The 20,687-nt window shown below is 40.1% G+C and overlaps 1 protein-coding gene across 4 annotated transcripts in view; it reads right to left on the bottom strand.

Annotated features, from left to right (window-relative positions):
• The window catches only part of pigg (phosphatidylinositol glycan anchor biosynthesis class G (EMM blood group)), a 94,303-nt gene that overhangs the window by 41,235 nt on the left and 32,381 nt on the right, over nt 1-20,687 (bottom strand). For all 4 annotated transcript variants that reach the window (XM_028589765.1, XM_028589766.1, XM_028589768.1 and 1 more), the window contains 2 exons: nt 7,873-8,090; nt 5,407-5,691 (listed from right to left, as the gene is read on the bottom strand). In XM_028589765.1, coding sequence (XP_028445566.1) covers nt 5,407-5,691; nt 7,873-8,090 — 503 coding nt within the window. The remainder of the gene's footprint in view (nt 1-5,406; nt 5,692-7,872; nt 8,091-20,687) is intronic.

Genomic DNA, 20,687 nt, shown 5'->3' with positions numbered 1-20,687 from the left:
ATTACTACTGAGTTCAAGTCAGTTATGTGTTTACATAATATTGGCTTTCCCATTCAGATAAAAGATAAAGCTCATGTAAATGTTTGAATTTATATCAGTAAAGTCAGACCCTCCTTCTGTCATACGAAAGTCTGTTGTATTTACAGAATTCAGAAGGTCCCGCTGTTTTCAAAAGCATTTTAAAAACATCTGATATTTTAATAGTTTTGGCCATAAATGCATCATTACAAAATAAACAGAGGTAAACTTTAACATGACTATTTGTATTATGAAAAAAACAGATATTATGCCCAATAAAAGCCTCAAAGAGTTGCATCAGTAAATGATTTTCATGCAATTTATGTATTTGGGGAGCCAGCAGAAGTCAGCTGACTTAGCCAAAGAAGATTAAACTCAGCTGCCACTTCATTAGGCCCACCTAGCTTAAAGGTGCTCTAAGTGATGTGACACATTATTTAGGCTACAACATTTTTTGTCACATACAGCAAATATCTTCTCACTATCTGCTAGCTGCCTGTCCCCTGAACACGCTGTAAAAAAAACGTGGTCTCTGTAGACAGCCCAGGCTCCACAAACGCCAACAAAAACAAACTGCGCCAACCTGCCCCAAAAACCATAACAAACAGCGTTCCAGCCAATAACCGACAAGGAGTTGAATCATGAATACGCATTGTGGAAGTATCCTACGTGCTAACGCTGCTGGAGTGATGGCTCAGCCAGCTCCTTCTTGTCGGTTATTGGCTGGAACACTGTTTGTTATGGTTTGTGGGGAAGGTTGGCCAGTTAGTTTTTGTTGCCGTTTGTGGAGCCCGGGCCGTCTTCAGAGACCGCATTTTTTTACAGTGTGTTCAGGGGACAGGCAGCTAGTGGAAAAATGCTGTAGTCTAAAATACGCATCACATCACTTAGAGCACTTTTAAACTAATGCAGTGTAATACAACAGTACTGCAATTAGTCTTGCATTGCCAGACCTTCCTCCACAGCGCTGAGGAGGAGGAGGGTCTGACTAGTCCACACAGCATTACAGGATGGGAGAGAAACGTGCTCTGGTTTATTGGCATTTCTTTAAACCAATCACAATTGTCTGGGGCGGCGCTATAAACGCCGGGCGCAGGTACAGTGCCTCTGGTGGAACATATGTACGTAGGGAGGCGAGCTCCGGAATTAAAATGGCTGTCGAGTGTGTAATGAGAAATTTAATTGAGAAAAAAAAAAAGATACAAATTATTTGATTGTCGGTATAAGCTCAGAGGCTGTTTCCCGAATCAACTGGAGCTTAAATGCCAACACAAAGAAAGGAGAAGCTGAGGGACATCCGGCGAATCCTCCGGCAGCACCGGAACTATCCCGTAAATGAAAACTTCGTCAATATCCTGCAATAAATGCTCCCTTCATGAAAGGTTCTAATGTTTTAGAAATACATTATACATACTGTATTATTAATATAAATACAGTTCAATAGCACCCAAAAAAATCCAAGTTGGATCTAAAACTTAAGTAAAAATGGATCATTATAACCGTCATGAAGGTAGGATTTATTGCAGGACTGTTGTATTAGACTGCATTAGTTTTGGCTAGGTGTACCTGAGTGTATAGTGAGTATACTCTATGAGTCAGCAGAAGCCTGGAACTATTTTGGTTTACAGTAGGTGCCCAGTGAACAACTGTCAGTGGAAAAACTGGGCACCATCTAGAGACCCACTTCTTTTAATAATACATGGTCTACTGCTGCACTGGCTGGCATCATTTTGAACAGCACATTCATTGCAGTTTCTCTAACATGACTTTATAATTCAGCTAATAACTCAACTTGTAAAACACTCCTTTGGCAAACAAAACCCCAGAGAGTACCATTTAGCTGGAGAGACACAATGATTTCTACAAATTCAATTGGACTGGAACATTTTTTTTTTTTTTTTTTTTTTTTTTTATGTCGTGTTAAAAAAGAATATAAAATATATGTTTTTAACATGATGGATTATGTTCATGAATGCGGCAGCGTGTTTCAGAAATGAGAGCTGACTTTAAAGCTTTAGTGCGTAACTTTTTGATATTAATGAACGTCTTTTACATTCAAGCCGTTGCCAAATGAGTTGCTACAAAGCTAATTAAGACTATCAGCTCCACACAACTCTCTCTGGATTTCTCAGTATGGCTACGTTCAGAAGATTGTGGCGTCCGGCGACTTTCGCGCGCAGAAACTCGAGTGAAGATAATGACCTCTTCTGAAGAGTCCATCATGTTATTTTAATCCTCCGTGTCCTCCTTGGCTACTAGCAACTGTGTGGAGAAGGGGGGGGGTACGCAATCACTGAAGCCTTGTATCATGTGGACGTGCCGACAGTGTTGTTGTCATTCTTTAGAATTCCTCATGGGGGGAGACAGAAACTACGCACTACAGCTTTAACGGATTTTGAAAACTGAGCCCGGGACTTCTGAGACGTAGAGTAAGCTTCTGCAGCAGCAGAACAGACTGTAGCGGCATCTGTAACAAATCCAACGCTGTGCTGTTGGCATTAACAGTTAACAAATTCTGAACTCTCTAGAACTCTCACAGTCAATGCATTGAATGACAAATAGATTCCCAGATGTGTCAACATAAAACACATTTTCCTTCATGTCAAAATATTCATAGTTACATTACTGCATTATAAATGTCAACATTAAAGCTACTCCCTACTTTTTTTTTTTTTTTACCATTTTCCTGTGCAATACTGTAGACGATAGGGGTGGGGGGAAAATCGATACAGCATAGTATCGCGATATTTTTCGTGGCAATACTGTTTCGATACACAGATGCCAAGTATCGATCTTTTATGACATGTGTTGGTCAGTCTGTCTGCTTGACAATCACATTTTGCAGCAATAAAATTTAAGTGAGATGACCAAACAGAGACATTTATCTTTTTAGATAAAACAGATGTTGACAAAATTGTCCTTTTCGGGACATCATTTGAAATTGGGGAAAATCTGAAGTTGGAAAAAAGGTAATACATCGCAATATATCGCAGAATATTGCAATATGTTTAAAATCGTAATAATATCGTATCGTGACATAAGTATCGGGATGATATCGTATCGTGAGGCCTCTGGTGATTCCCACCCCTAGTAGACTAATTAAGGAGTAACTAATAGGGCTCCCTGCAACCCTTCATTAAAAACACATGGTAAGCTGTGCATACAGCCAAGCACTGTTTGATTAATATAAATGGTGCCCAAAGTCTCAAATCGACTAAAAGGGCACGCGCTGAAACATTTCTCTACAGCTGCGTTTGGGTGAAGTGATTTTTCAATTCTCACAGATCCAAGAAAATCTACTAAAACTTTTTTTCTCAGGCCTTTGTTTCACAGGCCATTCAAGTGATTTAAGGGTGCATTAGTAAAGACTTTTGCTAACTTAGCTAAATCACAGAGTGGGGGTACAATAGACAAGAATGTGCCATCCCATCCCCCCTGAGCCTCGGTGGATTTAGTAGCTTCTCTCTCAAATAAATTCTGGTAGTCTCAAAGGTAATGTTTCTCTACCCGCAGATGTGAATAATTAAATCATAAAAGCAATAATCTATCTTTAAAACAGCAGCAACTTAGTGAATGCCGCTGTCTTTGGATGGAAAACTAACATTACTGTTCACTTGTCTCTTTAATATTCTTTGCTCTAAAGCAATGATGGGTACTTCTGCTGTTGCCAGGTAGTACTCAGAATGCTTGTGGTCGAATAAAGAAATATAGAAATTATTATTTGATTAAAAGAATATATCAGCTGAATATATAACACCTGAACACGGACGTTTAAACAGGTACTAGGGCTGCACGATTAATCTAATTGCAATCACAATGTCACTCTGTGCGATTACATAACCACAAAAATTTAGCAATTTAATGAAACAAAAAGGTGTGCTGTGGGTGTGTGTGTGTGTGTGTGTGTGTGTGTGTGTGTGTGACACTCCAGTCTCTGTGTGCACTGCAGTCTCCATGTTGTTGCACCTTTTCTGTGTCAGGCTCAGGGGAGACACTCACTCCAGAGCCGATGCTCTTTCTGGGGTAACAACCTTCACTTTACCGGCAGTATCGGTCTATATCCACGATGTTCCACTTCTGGGATTTTTGGGAAAATTCCACCGTATGTCCCTCTTTTTAGCCGGATTTCGGTTACCTTCCGCTTTCTTTGTGTTGGAATTTAAAACTTGATTTCTGAGGACTATGGTTACCTGCTCCTCAGATCTCTGCAGGGTAAATCCAGACAGCTAGCTAGACTATCTGTCCAATCTGAGTTTTCTGTTGCACAGATAAAACTACCTTTGAACGTACACGTGTTCCACCAAAACAAGTTCCTTCCCGAGGCTATTTTGCAGAGGCGCCGTGGCTCCATCCGGTGCTTTGCTCCGCCCATGACTACTATGATTGGTTTACAGAAATGCCAATAAACCAGATCACGTTTTTCTCCCATCCCAGAATGCTATGTGGACTAGCCAGACCCTCCTCCACAGTGGTGTGGAGGAAGGTCTGGCAATGCGAGACTACAGCCGTATTAACAACAGATGAAGCCACCATGTCTTGAGAAGTTGTTTTATTGTTCACTGTTAACTCTCTTTACATTGTCTTTTCTATCTCTTTTTTCTCTCGCGCTTTTCCCTCACACAGCCGCACACTTACGCTAAGTTATTCTCACTAGAGCTGGGCGATATGCAGAAAATCAAATATCCCGATATTTTATATACCAAATACCTTGATATCGATATTGTGGCGATATTGTAGGGTTGACAATTGGTGCTTTCACAAAACATTTACACAATGAGATTTTTGATAAATAATCATCAGTTATGTTGATATAATAACTATGTGGGTAAAAGCAAATAATAGAACAGCTAGAACAGTTTGGTGTGTTCAGAAAATTACATCACTCTACTGTAACACAGCCTTTAAAACCAGGAATCAGGATCTTAGGATCAGGATGTTACGATATCCAAAATTTAAGACGATATCTAGCCTCATATATCGATATTGCTATAATATCGATATATTGCCCAGCATGAATTCTCACCGCTACCGGTTGCTCTAGAGCTGGGCGATATGGATAAATTTAGATATCACGAGATTATAAATAAATAAAATGCAAATAAAATAAATCTGACAGGGCTGTGGGGCGAATCTCAGATCAAAAAGGTTGGGAACCACTGCTCTAAAGCAGTCACCGACCAGCTGAACTGGTGAACAGGTTAGGCTGCATATTGACGTCAAAAAGAACACACACACACACACACACACACACACACACACACACACACACACACACACACACACACACACACACACACACACACACACACACACATACAGCTATGAGGACAAACATCTGTTCCAATCTGTACACGTGTGGGGGTGGGATATTCGGGTGCACAGACTCACCTTCCCGTGAATCTTTGGCCCCAGGGGGAGTCGTCGTGTTGCCATAGAGACCAGAATACAAAACATTGCCGAGGAGAAGGCAACCGCAGCAAACACGAGACCCCAGGAGAGGCTGCAGAAGTAGCAGGAGCTCTCAGTAGACGTGCACACCAAGACGTGCACCGAGGCGAGCAGCAGGCACAGGAGGTAGAAAGGCAGCGAGAGCAGGGCTGGGAGGACTGGGAGGTCCACGGCTGCGGCACCGCTCAGGGCTTCAGGCATAGCCAGCAGTAAGACCAACAGGAGCTGGGGGGCCAGGGAGAGAGAGGAAGAACTTTGATCAACTTTTTTTTTTGTTCAACTGATACAACCACAAATAACCTACATCAGCATGGCTTTGTCCAGTATATCAGAATCAGATTTATTACCAACAGTGCAGGCATTATGCAACATGACTTCACATATTGCAACAGAAACTCTTTCACCTGATTTAGTCTCATAAAAGTCTCCTCTAGAACATATAAAAAGTCCTAAGAGAGCCAAGTGGTGGAAAGTATTAAAAAATACTGAAATGGGTAATTCCAATTTCCTACTGCAGCCCATGTGAATGGGAGACACTGCAAGCGAATAGGGGAAATATTTTAACTAACAGATGTCACCATGTCGCCATCTTGGAAAACTAGTCAAACCACAAACGCTGTGTTTGAGCTATGTTACTGGTTACTGGTTGCACAGCGTTTGTCGTTCGACTGGTTTTCCAAGATGGTGCCTGCATGTAAACATGAACGCTACTGTCTTTATTATCTATCTTTTTAATAAACTGTCTGTACACTTACAGTGTCTCAATGTTTTGGTTTACATGTAGGGACCCTCATTATGCTACCGTTGATGTGTGGCGCTATTTTGAGCCTTGTTAGTGGTATAGAAATAGCGATTTACCATCTGCCCCGAAAGCTAGCGTTAGCAGCTAACCACCGGTTTACGGCAGCTTGTTTAAAGCTAGAGACGCATTAGATTAGCATGAAAACATATCCCAGTGAACGTTCAACTCGGTACACATATGTACTTAAACCCTAGGTTCATTTTATGCCGGAATTGTCCTTTAAGACAATATTTTCACCACTTGGATCTCTTAAGATCACATTACACATTGTAAGCAATTTGCTCTCTGTGCACCGCAAGGTAGGGCGCAGAGCAAATTGCAGGTATTCGTCATCTAGGGTGGCAAGGGAGCTATTTCTCGTTGCTAGGTAACGACAGCTGTTATCTCATTTGGTTGCACTTTCCGAAAGCTCAGCGGCAACTCGGTCAAAGTTGTAATAATTTGAACTTTGAGCGCAGCGCAAAGCGGCAAATCTGAGGGGTGCGCGATGCCAGGGGTAGTGCAGTGCATAGTTGGGAATCAGTTGGAAATCAATAGAACGGACAGCGCAAATCAGTTTGCCACCTATCATGTGTAGGCTGCTTTAGGCTTTTTATATGGTACAGAGTATATAATAATAATAATAATAATAATAATAATAATAATCATTTGTCAGATATTTTGTTGCAATTGGTGGGAGATTCAGCCCTCTTTTCCTCACAAAATGTACTAGCAAGTTTACATATTCTAAAGGAATTTGCCTTGGTGTAATAATGCATACAGTAACAATAAACATATTAAAAGGCCCTGAACACCCACACAAATGTTTTCAGTCCATCTGGCTGATTGGACCTTTTCCCAGGACTGTGTGGGTGTGTCTAGACTGGTTGATTGACATCTTCCTGACTCTCTTGTTAGCTTTGTTGCACCTGTTTGGTTAGGACAAATTACACCTTAATCAGCCCACCTTCAACTTGAGCAGACATCTAATCAGCCAGAATAGATGTTGGTGTTCAGGACCTTTTAAAAAAATGAACAGTGGACTAGTGGTCAGTACATGTTTAAAGTTATGTTTAGAGTTTGCAGTTTTAGTAATTATTGCCAATCCATCTTATGGAAGTTTTTTTTCCTGTTTTTTTATGGCAATTCCACTCATGGAAATTCCATACACTAAAAACAAACAAAACACTGACCGATCAGCGACACCAATCGACCAGTCTTTAGAGTCCTTAAGGGGAATATCCTGCTACGCCCTGCAGTGCCTTGCTACACCCTGCTACGCCCTGCAATGCCCTGCTACACCATGAACTACTATTTCTAGTCATAGTTCCATTATCTTTATTGTGACTATTATTTTCACTGTTCATCACACCCCCAACCGGCACCGTCAGCCACTGCCTACCAAGAGCCTGGGTCTGTCCCAGGTTTCTCCCTGAAAGGGAGTTTTTCCTCACCACTGTCGCACTAAATGCTTGCTCTTGGGGGAATTACTGGAATTGTTGGGTCTTTGTAAATTATAGAGAGTGGTCTAGACCTACTCTATCTGTAAAGTGTCCTGAGATAACTCTTGTTATGTTTTTTTACTATAAATAAAACTAATTTGAATGAACTTCCTCTGCACTCACCTGGAACACAAACACCATGCCTGCGATCATGGAGTACATGTCGTACTTGCCCAGCTGTTTGCTGAGGGCCGAGCTCATGGCAGCGAGAGCCTCCAGATACTGCTTCAAGACCTTTTTGCCCATGTTGTTAAGCACCTCAGAGGTGTTGCCCTCCAGGAAGAGCTTCATCCAGCTCCCATGAGCCTTTTCTGCCACACGGAACTGCTCAAAGCCTGCCTCTGGTATCGGAGAGAAGTGGGGAGGGGGACACTGGCATCAACTACTGGCATTTTCTTTTTTATTTTATTTTAAATTACTTCATTTTCCAATTATTTAACAACAGTCACACAACCAACCACACAAAACAGCAACCAAAAAAATGAACAGAAACAGACAAACACACAGGTGGAGAGCCGCCAGAAAAGAGTATGGGCCCTATGTTGCACCCGGCGCAGCGCAAAGCCTGACACAAGTGTCTTTGCTAGTTTAAGACCGACGCAGTTGTCAGTTTCTAATAGCAAATGAACCTGCAACCATCTGGGCGCCCATGGGCGTGCTGGTCTTACACGGAGGTGTGTTCAGGTGCATTCTTGGCGTATTGCTATCTTGAGGCAGAGGAAAGTGATCGCGCAATTGACCAACAAGGTAAAAACGCGCCTGGCTTTTAAAGGAAATGGGAAATGACGCTCCAATTGGTTTATTGCATGTTACGCCCAAAAAACACCTATGAATTAATGAAGACACTAAGTACAACACTTTTGAACCACGCTCCCGGCGCACGGACCCTTTTCTCCGCTGTTAAACAGGCAAAAAGTGGATTTGTAAACGCACCTGTGCCAGGCGCTTCACGTCGTGCGCTTAGATCATTAAAATAGGGCCCGTAGAAGTTTAAAACCTGCTCAGATCGAGGGCCTAGCAAAGCAGCAAACACACGAATCGGGCATCTAGGTCCCATCAAGCAACACCAAAAATGGTTTCCACACCTTCAAAAAGCAACACCTGCCAAAACCAAGCTGTTCCATCCTAGCCACGGAAAGCATTTCATTAATCCACCTCCTTAAACATGGGGACAGGGGAGACTTCCAATTAAGTCATATTAATTTTTTAGCTGCAACCATGTCTGCTCTAATAATTTGCTTCTGTTGGAAAAGGCCTATGTACTGTCAGAGCAACCTAAAATATCCAGCCAGATTACAATCTGGGGGGTACTGATTCAAAAATCTTGTTAAATTTGGTGTTTGGAGTAAAACTACTGGCATTTTTAAATAGTGTGGCTTTAGAGTGAGCATTAATCAGGGATTACCTGACAGATGTTGATGTTGGCTGTCAGCTACTCGAAGACTTGGCATTACTGGGATTTGCTGTAAAAACTTGTTGGAACTTAAGCGGCTATTGCATTTATCAAAATGAGGACATTTGCAACATCTCATTAATAACCTCTGTGGGTTTCCTGATGCGGCAACACATTAATTTTGCTCTGTCTATTTATCACCAAATACCATCTGATGCATGAGGAAAAACTAAACTTATTTATGAACCAAACAATCTGTGCTTTCCAATTATGTAACGTCAACCTCCAAATTGAATGAATTGTTTCAGTATTATAGGAGAGCGCTGTTGTCAATTGGTGGCATTGTTTTCTTTTTTATATCAACAATCTGACAGCATATTGTGACATATTAGAAATGTTCAAAGCATTGTTGGATGCTGAGCTATGACTGGATAGAGTTGGAAATGCATTTTTGTTTTTTTTAACTATGTGCGTATTCAAAAACAAACTGAACAGTGAAGAAAAGTTAAGGCAGTTTGCAGGACTTTGTCTCACTTCAGAAAAAAAGCCTCTTCAGACTGCTGCCTATCCGGCTGTATTTCATCATAAAGAAAATACAGGCATTTTCTTACTATTTGTTTCCTTGTAAAAAATACGAGTTCACTAATAGCGTTCATGACTTCATCAATCATTCTGATGCACGTTGGATGTTATATATGGGAAATCTATTAACTTTCAGCATTTCCTAGTCCCGTTTCTTGTGTCGATAATGTTCCTTAAATTGAAAAGATATTATGCCTGTGGGGAAAGAAAAAAACAAAACATTAAGTCCTGAAAAGAAAAAGAAAAAAAGCATTGTATATGTTGTCAGGATCCCAACGATACGACAAGCTCTGACTCATCTACGTTTACTCAAAGCAGATGAAATGAAGCCTGCTTTCATTTTACTTCAGTGCTTTAGCAACATGTTCAAGGACAAAGCAATGTGGAGGTTTGATGTGTGGCATACATCAGTGTCACACACACACACACACACACACACACACACACACAAAAACAATATTTTGCAGTAGGCTATATAACACCTATCTTAGCAGCATAGGCATAGGGGTGATAAATAGTTACTGTGACTTTGCCAGACAGAGGGGTTGGTAGAAATATTAGAACCTTAAGCCACAGGCATGAATCATACAATATCGATGGCCCTGGCCATGTTTCATCTGTCTAAAAGTACAGGGATTGGTTAATGGCCCTCCAAGATGCCTGAGGTTAGAAGCACAAGAAAACAACAATATGAAGATTGAAACAAAGCAGACAGTGATGGATTTACAAATGAGTTTTATAAGGACAGTCGATATTTAATAGTACCTTTGTGGTGTCAAGTTTCAAATTGGGCTTTGGATAACAGACAATATAAAGATTCTTATTATTAGTTAAATCCAAATGTCATCTGAGAAGTAACCAAAATACAAATAAAAAATATTTAGGTGTGACTATTTGTCAATACTTCAATTTGCAATTTTGGGGCCTTGAAGAGTCAAACGATACAAGATTTACTAGTCCCTATCTATCACTGAAGGAGGTAGCACAATGGTGATTGAGCCTACGGCCCACTGATGAAAGTGCTGCTCTTGCAATATTGATATAGTTGCACCGCAGTGTTACAAACTGGGTTCCTGTGGCGACATTACGGTGGCCGACAGGGGCAAAGGGGAGGGAGGGGGAACGGTGTGAACTGCTTTGAGATCATAGACTGTAAATACTGTAAATAAGTCTCTGTTTGAGGTATGTTTTCTCTCGTTTGGTGGGGGTGTCTTTAGTTTATTGGCTCAGGTGTCAGGTGATACCCAATCAGCAGAGACGTGTCTGTAAACTCGTGGTAATAAAAAGGCGGAGCGCTCTCTCCCCGTGGGGTCAAAAATCAAGCTGTTCCACTTAGCGCTCCCCCTAGAGGCCTGGAGAACTTCCGTTGTGTAATATGCAGCGTTTATTTGTTGCACTTGTTTTCGGGGATTGTGTGCTTTTCTTTTTGCGTTGTTTCTGTATTTGCAGAGTGTTTGTGTATTTGGTTGTGTTATGTGTATTTGCAGCGTGGTTGCTAAATGCTGCGCATGGGTTGTCAAATTTATGAAGAGGTTTTCTTAATTTTCTTATGTTTTGTCTATTTGCGTGTGTTTCATTAACTTGCAGTGCGTTTGCCCCTGTCGGCCACCGTACGACATTCCCGGAAAATGCTGTATTAAGTTTCTGCTAATGCAGAGTTACATTAAAAGCATTTAATTGGCAAAACATAAGTTGACTTTTATTATGGACTAGTCACAGGGAATGTAATGTGTATCAAAAATGTGTCTACAAAACAAGAAAACGGTTATTTTTGGCAATTTCTGACTCCGGATCAAAATAAAAGTAAAATATTGCAGGGAGTGATGGAACAACAGGAGAAGCCACAGTGAGCTGTTAGATTAGGAGCTGCAGGCGACAGGCTGCACACCTCCAACTTCATGGAGGTAACCCACTACTTTCACTTTCGCTGTCCACAGACTCATGCAGTGTGCAGCATAAAATAAGATCACTGTTGCTCCCAGAATGAATGATGATGAGAGATATATATATATATACACACACACACACACACACACACACACACACACACACACACACACACACACACACACACACACACACACACACACACACACACACACACACACACACACACACACACACACACACACACACACAGTACAGGCCACAATTTTTGACACACCTCCTTTAATGCATTTCCTTTATTTTCATGACTATTTACATTGTAGATTCTCACTGAAGGCATCAAAACTATGAATGCACATATATGGAATTATGTACTTAATAAAAAAGTGTGGAATAACGGAAAACATGTCTTATATTTTAGATTCTTCAAAGTAGCCACCCTTTGCTTTTTTTGATAGCGCTGCAAACCCTTGGTGTTCTCTCAATGAGCTTCATGAGGTAGTCACCTGAAATGGTTTTCACTTCACAGGTGTGCCTTGTCAGGGTTAATTAGTGGAATGTTTTCCCTTATTAATGGGGTTGGGACCATCAGTGGTGTTGTGCAGAAGTCAGGTTGATTCACAGCCGACAGCCCTATTGGACAACTGTTAGAATTCATATTATTATTATATATATATATATATATATATATATATATATATATATATATATATTATATTTCTTATCATCATTTACCAATGAGAAATTACCTGGCAAAAGAAATAGGGCTAAATAATACTGTAAAGGAGATACTGTAGGGGATCTTCCAGTGATTCCTACAATACACCCATTAATAGCCTATATAAGAAAATCCATTAGGGTAAATTTATTGGATTGTGGAGGAGGAACCAAGGAGTCAGAAAATCAAAACAGTTACCATTTGCGAGAGTGAGCTGACTTTAATTACCTTTACTTTGGATTAAAGTTATTGCAATCTTGATTTACTGGAACGGATTAAAACCATCAAATAAACAATATAAAAAAAGAAACATGGCAGACAGACAGAGAATGTGGCAGAGTGATGTAGAGGCTGTTGTTTCAACCTTGTATCAGAGTTGAACTTTAGAAATCTCACATTTCGTGTTTTGCGGTGAAGTGGGGTTGTACGAGATACTTATCCATAGTCAGTGTTTTACCTACAGTAGATGGTGGTCAGCACACCTCCGGTTTAGAGAAGCGGGGAGGAATACGGACATGGAAGGTGAGCGATGTACTGCTGTGGACAGAGGCAGCAGCAAAACATATTTTAGCCACCTAAAAGAAGACCCACCTAAAAGAATCAATATTAGTTTAGGTGTATGCTATATTTGGAATATTTCACCTCTTTACCTGAACCAACAGACTCCTTTGACAAAAACATTTTACATTGCAGAACACAGGTGTTGCTGGTCTACCGCTGCCTGGATAGGTTAAATTGTTTGTGCGGACCAGCAACTCCCTACTTCTGTGAGGTAAAATTACTGTTTTTGTCAATGGAGACTGGTGGCTTTGAAGAGAGCATAGACGGATATAACAGCTTCCGTTCCCCGTCAGAAAGGGCTGTTAGACGGCAAGGTAAAGTGGGAAAAATAAACAGATACAGATTTTTTTTAATATATATTATTTTTTGGGAATGAAAGGGGGAGAGAGAGATGGGGAACGACAGGCAGCAAAGGGCAGCAGGTCGGATTCCAACCCTGCGCCGCTGCAGAACTCTTACTGGGTGAGCTAGAGGCCGCCCCGATAGAGAATTTCTTTTAGGTGGCTAAAATACGTTTAGCTGCTGCCCCCCGTCCACAGCAGAACGTTACTTAGCTTCTGTGTAGGCACTCCTATCTGTTCCTCCATACTGGGGGCTTGCCGACCACAATCTACTGTAGAAAATACACTGACAATGGATAAGTACCTCATACAACTCCACTTCAAAAAATACAATAATGTATTTTTATTTATATAGCGCTTTTTTTAAACACTCAAAAACACTTTACAAAGTTTTCAATCTTTGAATACAAAGATAAGTGATTGCAAAAACTTAACAGAGATTGCACAATAATGAAAAGAAAATCCTAAAAAATATCCTATTGCGTCACACTCAAGCTGAGTGTCCTTTTTTCAAAATGTTTTTTTTATGTAAGTATTTACACATCACATCTCAATATTCTTGGACAATTATGTACAATAATTAATTGGTGTAATATTTTATCCATGTGCAAAGGTGTTATTTAGCCACTGCTGCTACTTAAACTCACACTGTATTTATGTTGACACTGCACTACAATAGAATTTGTACTCTCCATTTGAAACCAAATCTTACTTGTAACCTAACCTCTCTTACTTCTACTTAACATTTTTATTTCTTTTTTACTGTTCCTAGGGGTGGGGGAAAAAATTTATACAGCATAGTATCGCGATATTTTCCGTGGCAATACTGTATCGATACACAGACGCCAAGTATCAATCTTTTATTTTATATATATAAGTTGGTCAGTCTGTCTGCTTGACAATTCCATTTTGCAGCAATAAAATTGAAGTGAGATGAACAAACAGAGAAATGTATCTATTTAGATAAAACAGATGTTGACACATCCACATTCCTTTTGGGGACATAATTTGAAATTGGAAAAAATGTAATAAATTGCAATATATGGCAGAATATTGCAATATATTTAAAATCGCAATAATATTGTATTGTGACATAAGTATCGTGATGATATCATATCGTGAGGCCTCTGGTGATTCCCACCCCTACTGTACCTATGTTACTTTACACCAGAGGTGGGGGACTTGAGTCTGACTCAAGTCGCCACTTTCAGGACTTGAGACTTGCTTGGCTTACATTGATAAATGACTCGACTTTGACTTGAGACAGATGACTTAAAAAGGACTTGACTTAGTCAATGTATTAGCCAGACCATATTCTTTTTTTCAAGGTATTGAGAAGTTCCGTTTTGTTTTTGAAACCTCTTCGTGCTATCCGCGCCACCCTGCCAAGTTGCTAGGCAACCTCCCAGAGCATGGCAGACCAGCAGAGGCAAACGTAGGAGGCAGCCATCATCGAAGGGATTAGTGCCCAAAATAGTCAAATTTGGTTGAAAGAGTTTGTAGTCAATGCTCGTTGTAAAACACAGCTGTGTGCAAGGATTGCAATTCAAAAATGACAGCCACGAGAACCACAACTTCCAACTGTAGCCGTCATTTCAAGCAACACAAACAAAGGTAACGTTATGTGAATGTGTCTTTTAGCTAACGTTAACTGCATATTTTTGTATAACTTGACTTGTGACTTGCTTGACTTATAGCAGGGACTCGACTTGACTTGCTTGATTCTCACCACAGTGACTTGTGACTTGCACATGTGTGACTTACTCCCTGCTTTATACACTTCTGGACTTTTCTTACTCTTATTTTACCTTGAATTTGACAGTGAGCAACTGCAACTAAATCATTTCCCTAAGGGGATCAATAAAGTATTCTGACTCAGATTTTTATATCCCTGATAAAACATTTGACTAATGAAATCAGTAACATTTCTTTCCATGTAGAAGGCAGTTTTCTTTAAAACTTCTTTCGCACCCAGTAAGATTTAACCCCAACAGGTGTCCAACAGGTATGCTAATTAAAATATCATCCCAGGCGATTTTCCCAGCAGTGTCAACTATTACATTCCACTGCATAACAGCTTCATGATTACCCAAGTGGACAGATTTAAAAAAAATAAAATAAAAAAGAATCAACACATCCAAATGTAGGTCTGCTGAAATAATTTCCATTTCATTCCATCACTATGGAAACCAGGGACAAAAATAGAGTGGGAAATGTGCTGCCAGAGCGGTAAGTTGTTGAACGTCAAAGGAAGTAGTTAGTTTCAAATCAAGTTTTGAAAATGCAATATTTGCTGCTTACCACACTCATGTTTGTGGCAGTTCAACACCTCTGTGATGTCTTTTAGACGTCATACTGTACTAATGTGTCTTACAATTTGACATAAGACTCACAAGATGTACTGAAAATTGGGACAACATACCAATGTATGTAGGCCTACAGACATCACAGTGTTTAGATATTATCCACGGAATAAGCTACCATACTACTACATTTATAGAGTAAGTAGTCAATTCTAATGGATATTTCTGATCTGACAGAATGAGCTACCCTGCTTTTAAAACTACATTTATAGAGGAAGTAGTCAATTGTAATAGATATTTCCTACCTGACAGAATGAGCTACTCTACTTTTAACTACATTTATACAGGAATTCTTCCATTCTGATGGATATTTTTTACCTTACGGAATGAGGTATTCTACTTTTAACTATATTTATGGAGAAAGTAGTCCATCCTGACAGCCTGGTTGACACCAGACCCTTCTCAGTTGGAACTGAGAGTGAGTCTGGGCAAGGTTCATTCGCAGCTCATTTCCAAAGGGGTGTCACCAACGGACGCTGCTCAAATGCCTCTGGGCGCAATTGGATAGTCCTTCAACCAATCAGACCAACGATACGGGTGACGTAGCAGCGACAGCGGCATCAACGGGTTTGCTGCGCTTCGGTGGCCGTCATGTTGAATGTAAACAAAAAGCGCCATCGTGTAAAGCCCGCCTCAACGGTTGTGATTGGTGCCTCGATTTGGAAAATTTGGAAATGGGCTTGAATGGGCTCTTGGCCAGACGGACTTGCAGAGCAAATCTCAAATTTGCCAGAAGTTGGTCAGGGTTTTCCCAGGCTACCATTCTGATAGATTTTTCTGTTATAATGAACTACCCTACTTTAACTACATGTGTAGAGCAAGTAGTCAATTCTGATAGATATTTCCTACTTGACAAAATGAGCTACTCTACTTTAACTACATTTATAGGGGATGTAGTCCATTCTTTAACATTTTTTTCAGCGCACACAGAAAATAGAGCTAGGTGACCGTGAGGAGATATTTGCTGAATTTGACAATAAGTGTATTGGATTAACATAAATTACTATACCTTTAACTACATTTATGAAGAAGTAGTCCATTCTAATAGATATTTTTTACCTGACAGTATGACCTACCATACTTTCAACTACATTTATAGAGTAAGTAGTCCATTCTGATAGATATTTCCTACCTGTCATAATGAATTACCCTATTTTTTTACTACATTTATACAGGCAGTAGTCTATGAAGAATGGGATACCATACTTTTAACTACATTTTTAGATGAAGTAGTCCAATCTGATAGATATTTCCTACCTGTCATTAGGGATGTAAGAAAAAAATCGATACAATTGAGTATCGCGATATTTTATTTTGCAATACTGTATCGATTTTCAAAAAGGCAATATTGATTTTTTTTTACATGCAAAAATATTCATGTAAGACAGTGGTTCACGTTGTGTTTAAACTCCCTACAGCTAGATGGCTATGCTGAGACGCACCACTAGTGTCCTTGCCTAGCATATCAGGGCCTGACTTTTAGCTAGAAGCTAACAACGTAGCTATGGCTGAACTTTGGCTTACTTTAGCATATCAACATTAGCTCACTAAGAACCTGTGAACCACAATCCCAAACTGGCAGTTTGATTTTCTGTGTACTGAATTTTTTACCTAAAGTAAACTTCTTTGACTTTTATGAACATCATGTCTTTTTTTTTAAATATAAGTTTTTCTAAAATGATACTTTAAAAAAATCCGAATGTATCGCCTTACGCACAGTATCGAAATATATTGCAATATATTGAATCGTGACCCATGTATTGTGATACGTATTGTATCGCCAGATTCTTGCCAATACACAGCCCTACCTGTCACAATGACCTACACTACTTTAACTACATTTACAGAGGAGTAATGCATTTTGATAAAACCTTTGAGAGAGCAGGTTGTTTTTATAATATTTGATAGTAAAATATCATTTTTTAATAAAGAGTTTGGAGCAAAGCAGTGTACAGACCGATAGACAGAATCCTCCGCAAAGCCATGTCGCTAATATGGCTAAAAATGAATATACATCCCTCTTAAAAAGAGGCTCCTTCATATTTAACGGTCGCCTTTTTGGTTCCTTTTTGGGGTATAAATTAAATTCTTGCATCTATTCATCTCCCATCCCAGTCATACATTTACAGGAATCTTGACCCCATTTGAAACTTATCTTTCTAGTTATGCAGTTAATACTACACGTTAATCTTCTTACAGATCCAGGTTGATTTTAAATCAGTCCTCTTGTGATTCAAGACTTTATTGCCATACAACTCGGTGCAAGTTGCTAGGAATTTGCTTCAGTGTGCTCATGACAGGACATCAACACAATCTTTTTTCAGGGTGTTGTCCTCTACCATTGAATGGATCAAGTGCCAAGAGACTGGGACCAGTCTGAGCACCAACCAGGAAGCGCCAAAGTTTAAACCACGGCTGCCTCCCGCCTTGGTATGCACATTTTCATATATCGAACTGTGACTGTTGAAACTGCATTCTTTTTGGGGCGAGAAGAGACAGAGAAACAGCAAAACCGGAAAGATCCTTGTATATACGTTTCTATTATTATTCCAGCTTTAATAAACCACCTTAAATGAGAGAAGTTGTTTGTCTTCTGTCCTAACTGACCAACTGGACTGCGTCACCTGTTAGCAACCCTAGCACCACATATTAGCTATTTGGTCATCATGTCAAAAGTATTCCATGTTCACTATTTAAACTAATTCAGTAAAAAAAGAAATGCTTTTTTAGAAAACCGCTTTTGAGAAGATTATGAAATTTCAAATGAAATGCCACATGTCCAATGATTTGCCAAACAAGCCAGTTATCAAAGAGTCTTCTCTCTGCCTCCTTCCCTCTTTCTCATTTAAAAACGATTAGATAAATTACTTCTGACCGATCAAACATCAGCAATGGTAATTGCTGCCACTGGTGTATCACGTGTTTGTGAACATGAGGGACAGCAAGAGAGACAGACAGAGAGGCAGACAGATAAGAGGCGTGGGGGCGAGGCTGCAAGATGGATAACTCTGACAAACAGTGTGACCCCGAGATAAAAGTAGGGAGCAGACCTCAGCGAGGATATGTGCATGCATTTGCACAAAGAGTGGGCCGCCTTAATGTTCAAGAACAGCCTCCCATGTGTAGTTCTTTCGCAGCTTTAAGGCCATTTATTCACAGACTTCAGAAATCAGCATACAGATTTTCAACACTGGTTCAACACCCTGACATTACAGGAACAGATTTGCCCGTTTCTCACTCAGATACTTGGATTCTGGTGGAGCTAGGTTCAGTCTTTCTTCTTTATAAACCTGCTCTTGTATCATGTGTTCAGTATATATGGCAGCTTCTATTGTCCCTACTTCCTTCAAAATCATACTTTAGACCATTGGCCAAACTCTAAAACCATGTGTTTGAATTGATTTATTTTTATCTAAGACAAGTTAGTACAGAAAAATACTTTGCACATCTACAACGTGAGACAGGTGCCTGAAGATGGTCTAGTACTGAAACGTTGCCTATTATTAAACTTTTTATATTTTTTGCAAGTTAGACAGTGAGCGGAAGTGTTCTTTGCATCTAAGATAAGTTGAAACTTCCAAAATGTATCTTTTTATAAAGTATTCTAGTGTTGATGAGCTTTGGTATGATCAATCGTTTGAACTTGTAAGAGGATTCTACCCTCGTCTTAATCAGACTGCTTCAGGTTAAACACTGCTTTGATGTGCTCGACAACATGGTGTGAATAATGAGGAGATGGACTTTAACTTAAAGCAAACGATTTCTGAGTCAACTTAAGTCTGCGCCATCTGAGTTTCTTCAGTGAAAAGACTACATGCACAAAACTGTGAGTAAAGGTAAAGGTACTTTATTTGTCACATACACGTACATGTAGCGAAATTCATTCTCTGCATTTAACCCATCCCTCAAGGGAGCAGTGGGCAGCCAATGACAGCGCCCGGGGACCAACTCCAGATCTGAGCCAGTGCCTTGATCAAGGGCACTGCCTGGAGAACCTAGTACATGTTTTTGATGGTAGAATGCAAATGCACGATATATCAATCTTATCACTCTCGGACGATGCTAGTTATTGTTTTATAAATCGCCATTGGACCGATGAGCAAAACTGGTCCGATGTGAACAACCGATGATTGTTTCTGTCTGGCTGTTATTGTGTGTGTCAAGGTGTGGTGTTTTATCTATGCGACTAAGAATATTCAGAAACTCAGGAGATTTAAGTTTTTTTTCTCGTAAATTTACCACTTTAATCTCATAAATTCTATGATGTCACACACAAACCAGATTATTGGGTGTCAGTTAGATATTTTAAAGGTCCCATGGCATGAACATTTCACTTCATGAGGTTTTTTAACATTAATATGAGTTCCCCCAGCCTACCTATGGTCCCCCAGTGGCTAGAAATGGTGATAGATGTAAACCGAGCCCTGGGTATCCTGCTTTGCCTTTGAGAAAATGAAAGCTCAGATGGGCCAATCTGAAATCTTCTCCTTATGAGGTCATAAGGAGCAAGGTTACCTCCCCTTTCTCTGCTTTGCCCGCCCAGATAATTTGGCCCACCCATTAGAAAGAGAGAGACATCATGGCTTTCAAACGAGCAAAGTTGCAGTTGGTCAAGGCCACACCCCCACCCTCCACCTTGCTCCCCCTCTCTCCTCCTCAATAGCATTTAAAGCTACAGACAAAGAAATGGCACATCCTAAGGAAAGCTTATTGTGGGACTGGCTCTAGTGGCTGTAATTCTGCACCAAAGTTGAATTTGAGGGAAAGAGACTTCAGATACAGTATTAGGGGACCACTAAGGTCTAAATAAAAGAGACTTCAGATACAGTATTAGGGGACCACTAAGGTCTATATAAAAGAGACTTCAGATACAGTATTAGGGGACCACTAAGGTCTAAATAAAAGAGACTTCAGATACAGTATTAGGGGACCACTAAGGTCTATATAAAAGAGACTTCAGATACAGTATTAGGGGACCACTAAGGTCTACATAAAAGAGACTTCAGATACAGTATTAGGGGACCACTAAGGTCTAAATAAAAGCATCCAAAGAGCACCATGTCATGGGATCTTTAAGGCTAATTGCATTATGA

This window comes from Perca flavescens, chromosome 10 (assembly GCF_004354835.1).
Source record: "Perca flavescens isolate YP-PL-M2 chromosome 10, PFLA_1.0, whole genome shotgun sequence".
NCBI classification, from domain to species: domain Eukaryota; kingdom Metazoa; phylum Chordata; class Actinopteri; order Perciformes; family Percidae; genus Perca; species Perca flavescens.
This window is presented reverse-complemented; position numbering and strand designations above follow the sequence as displayed.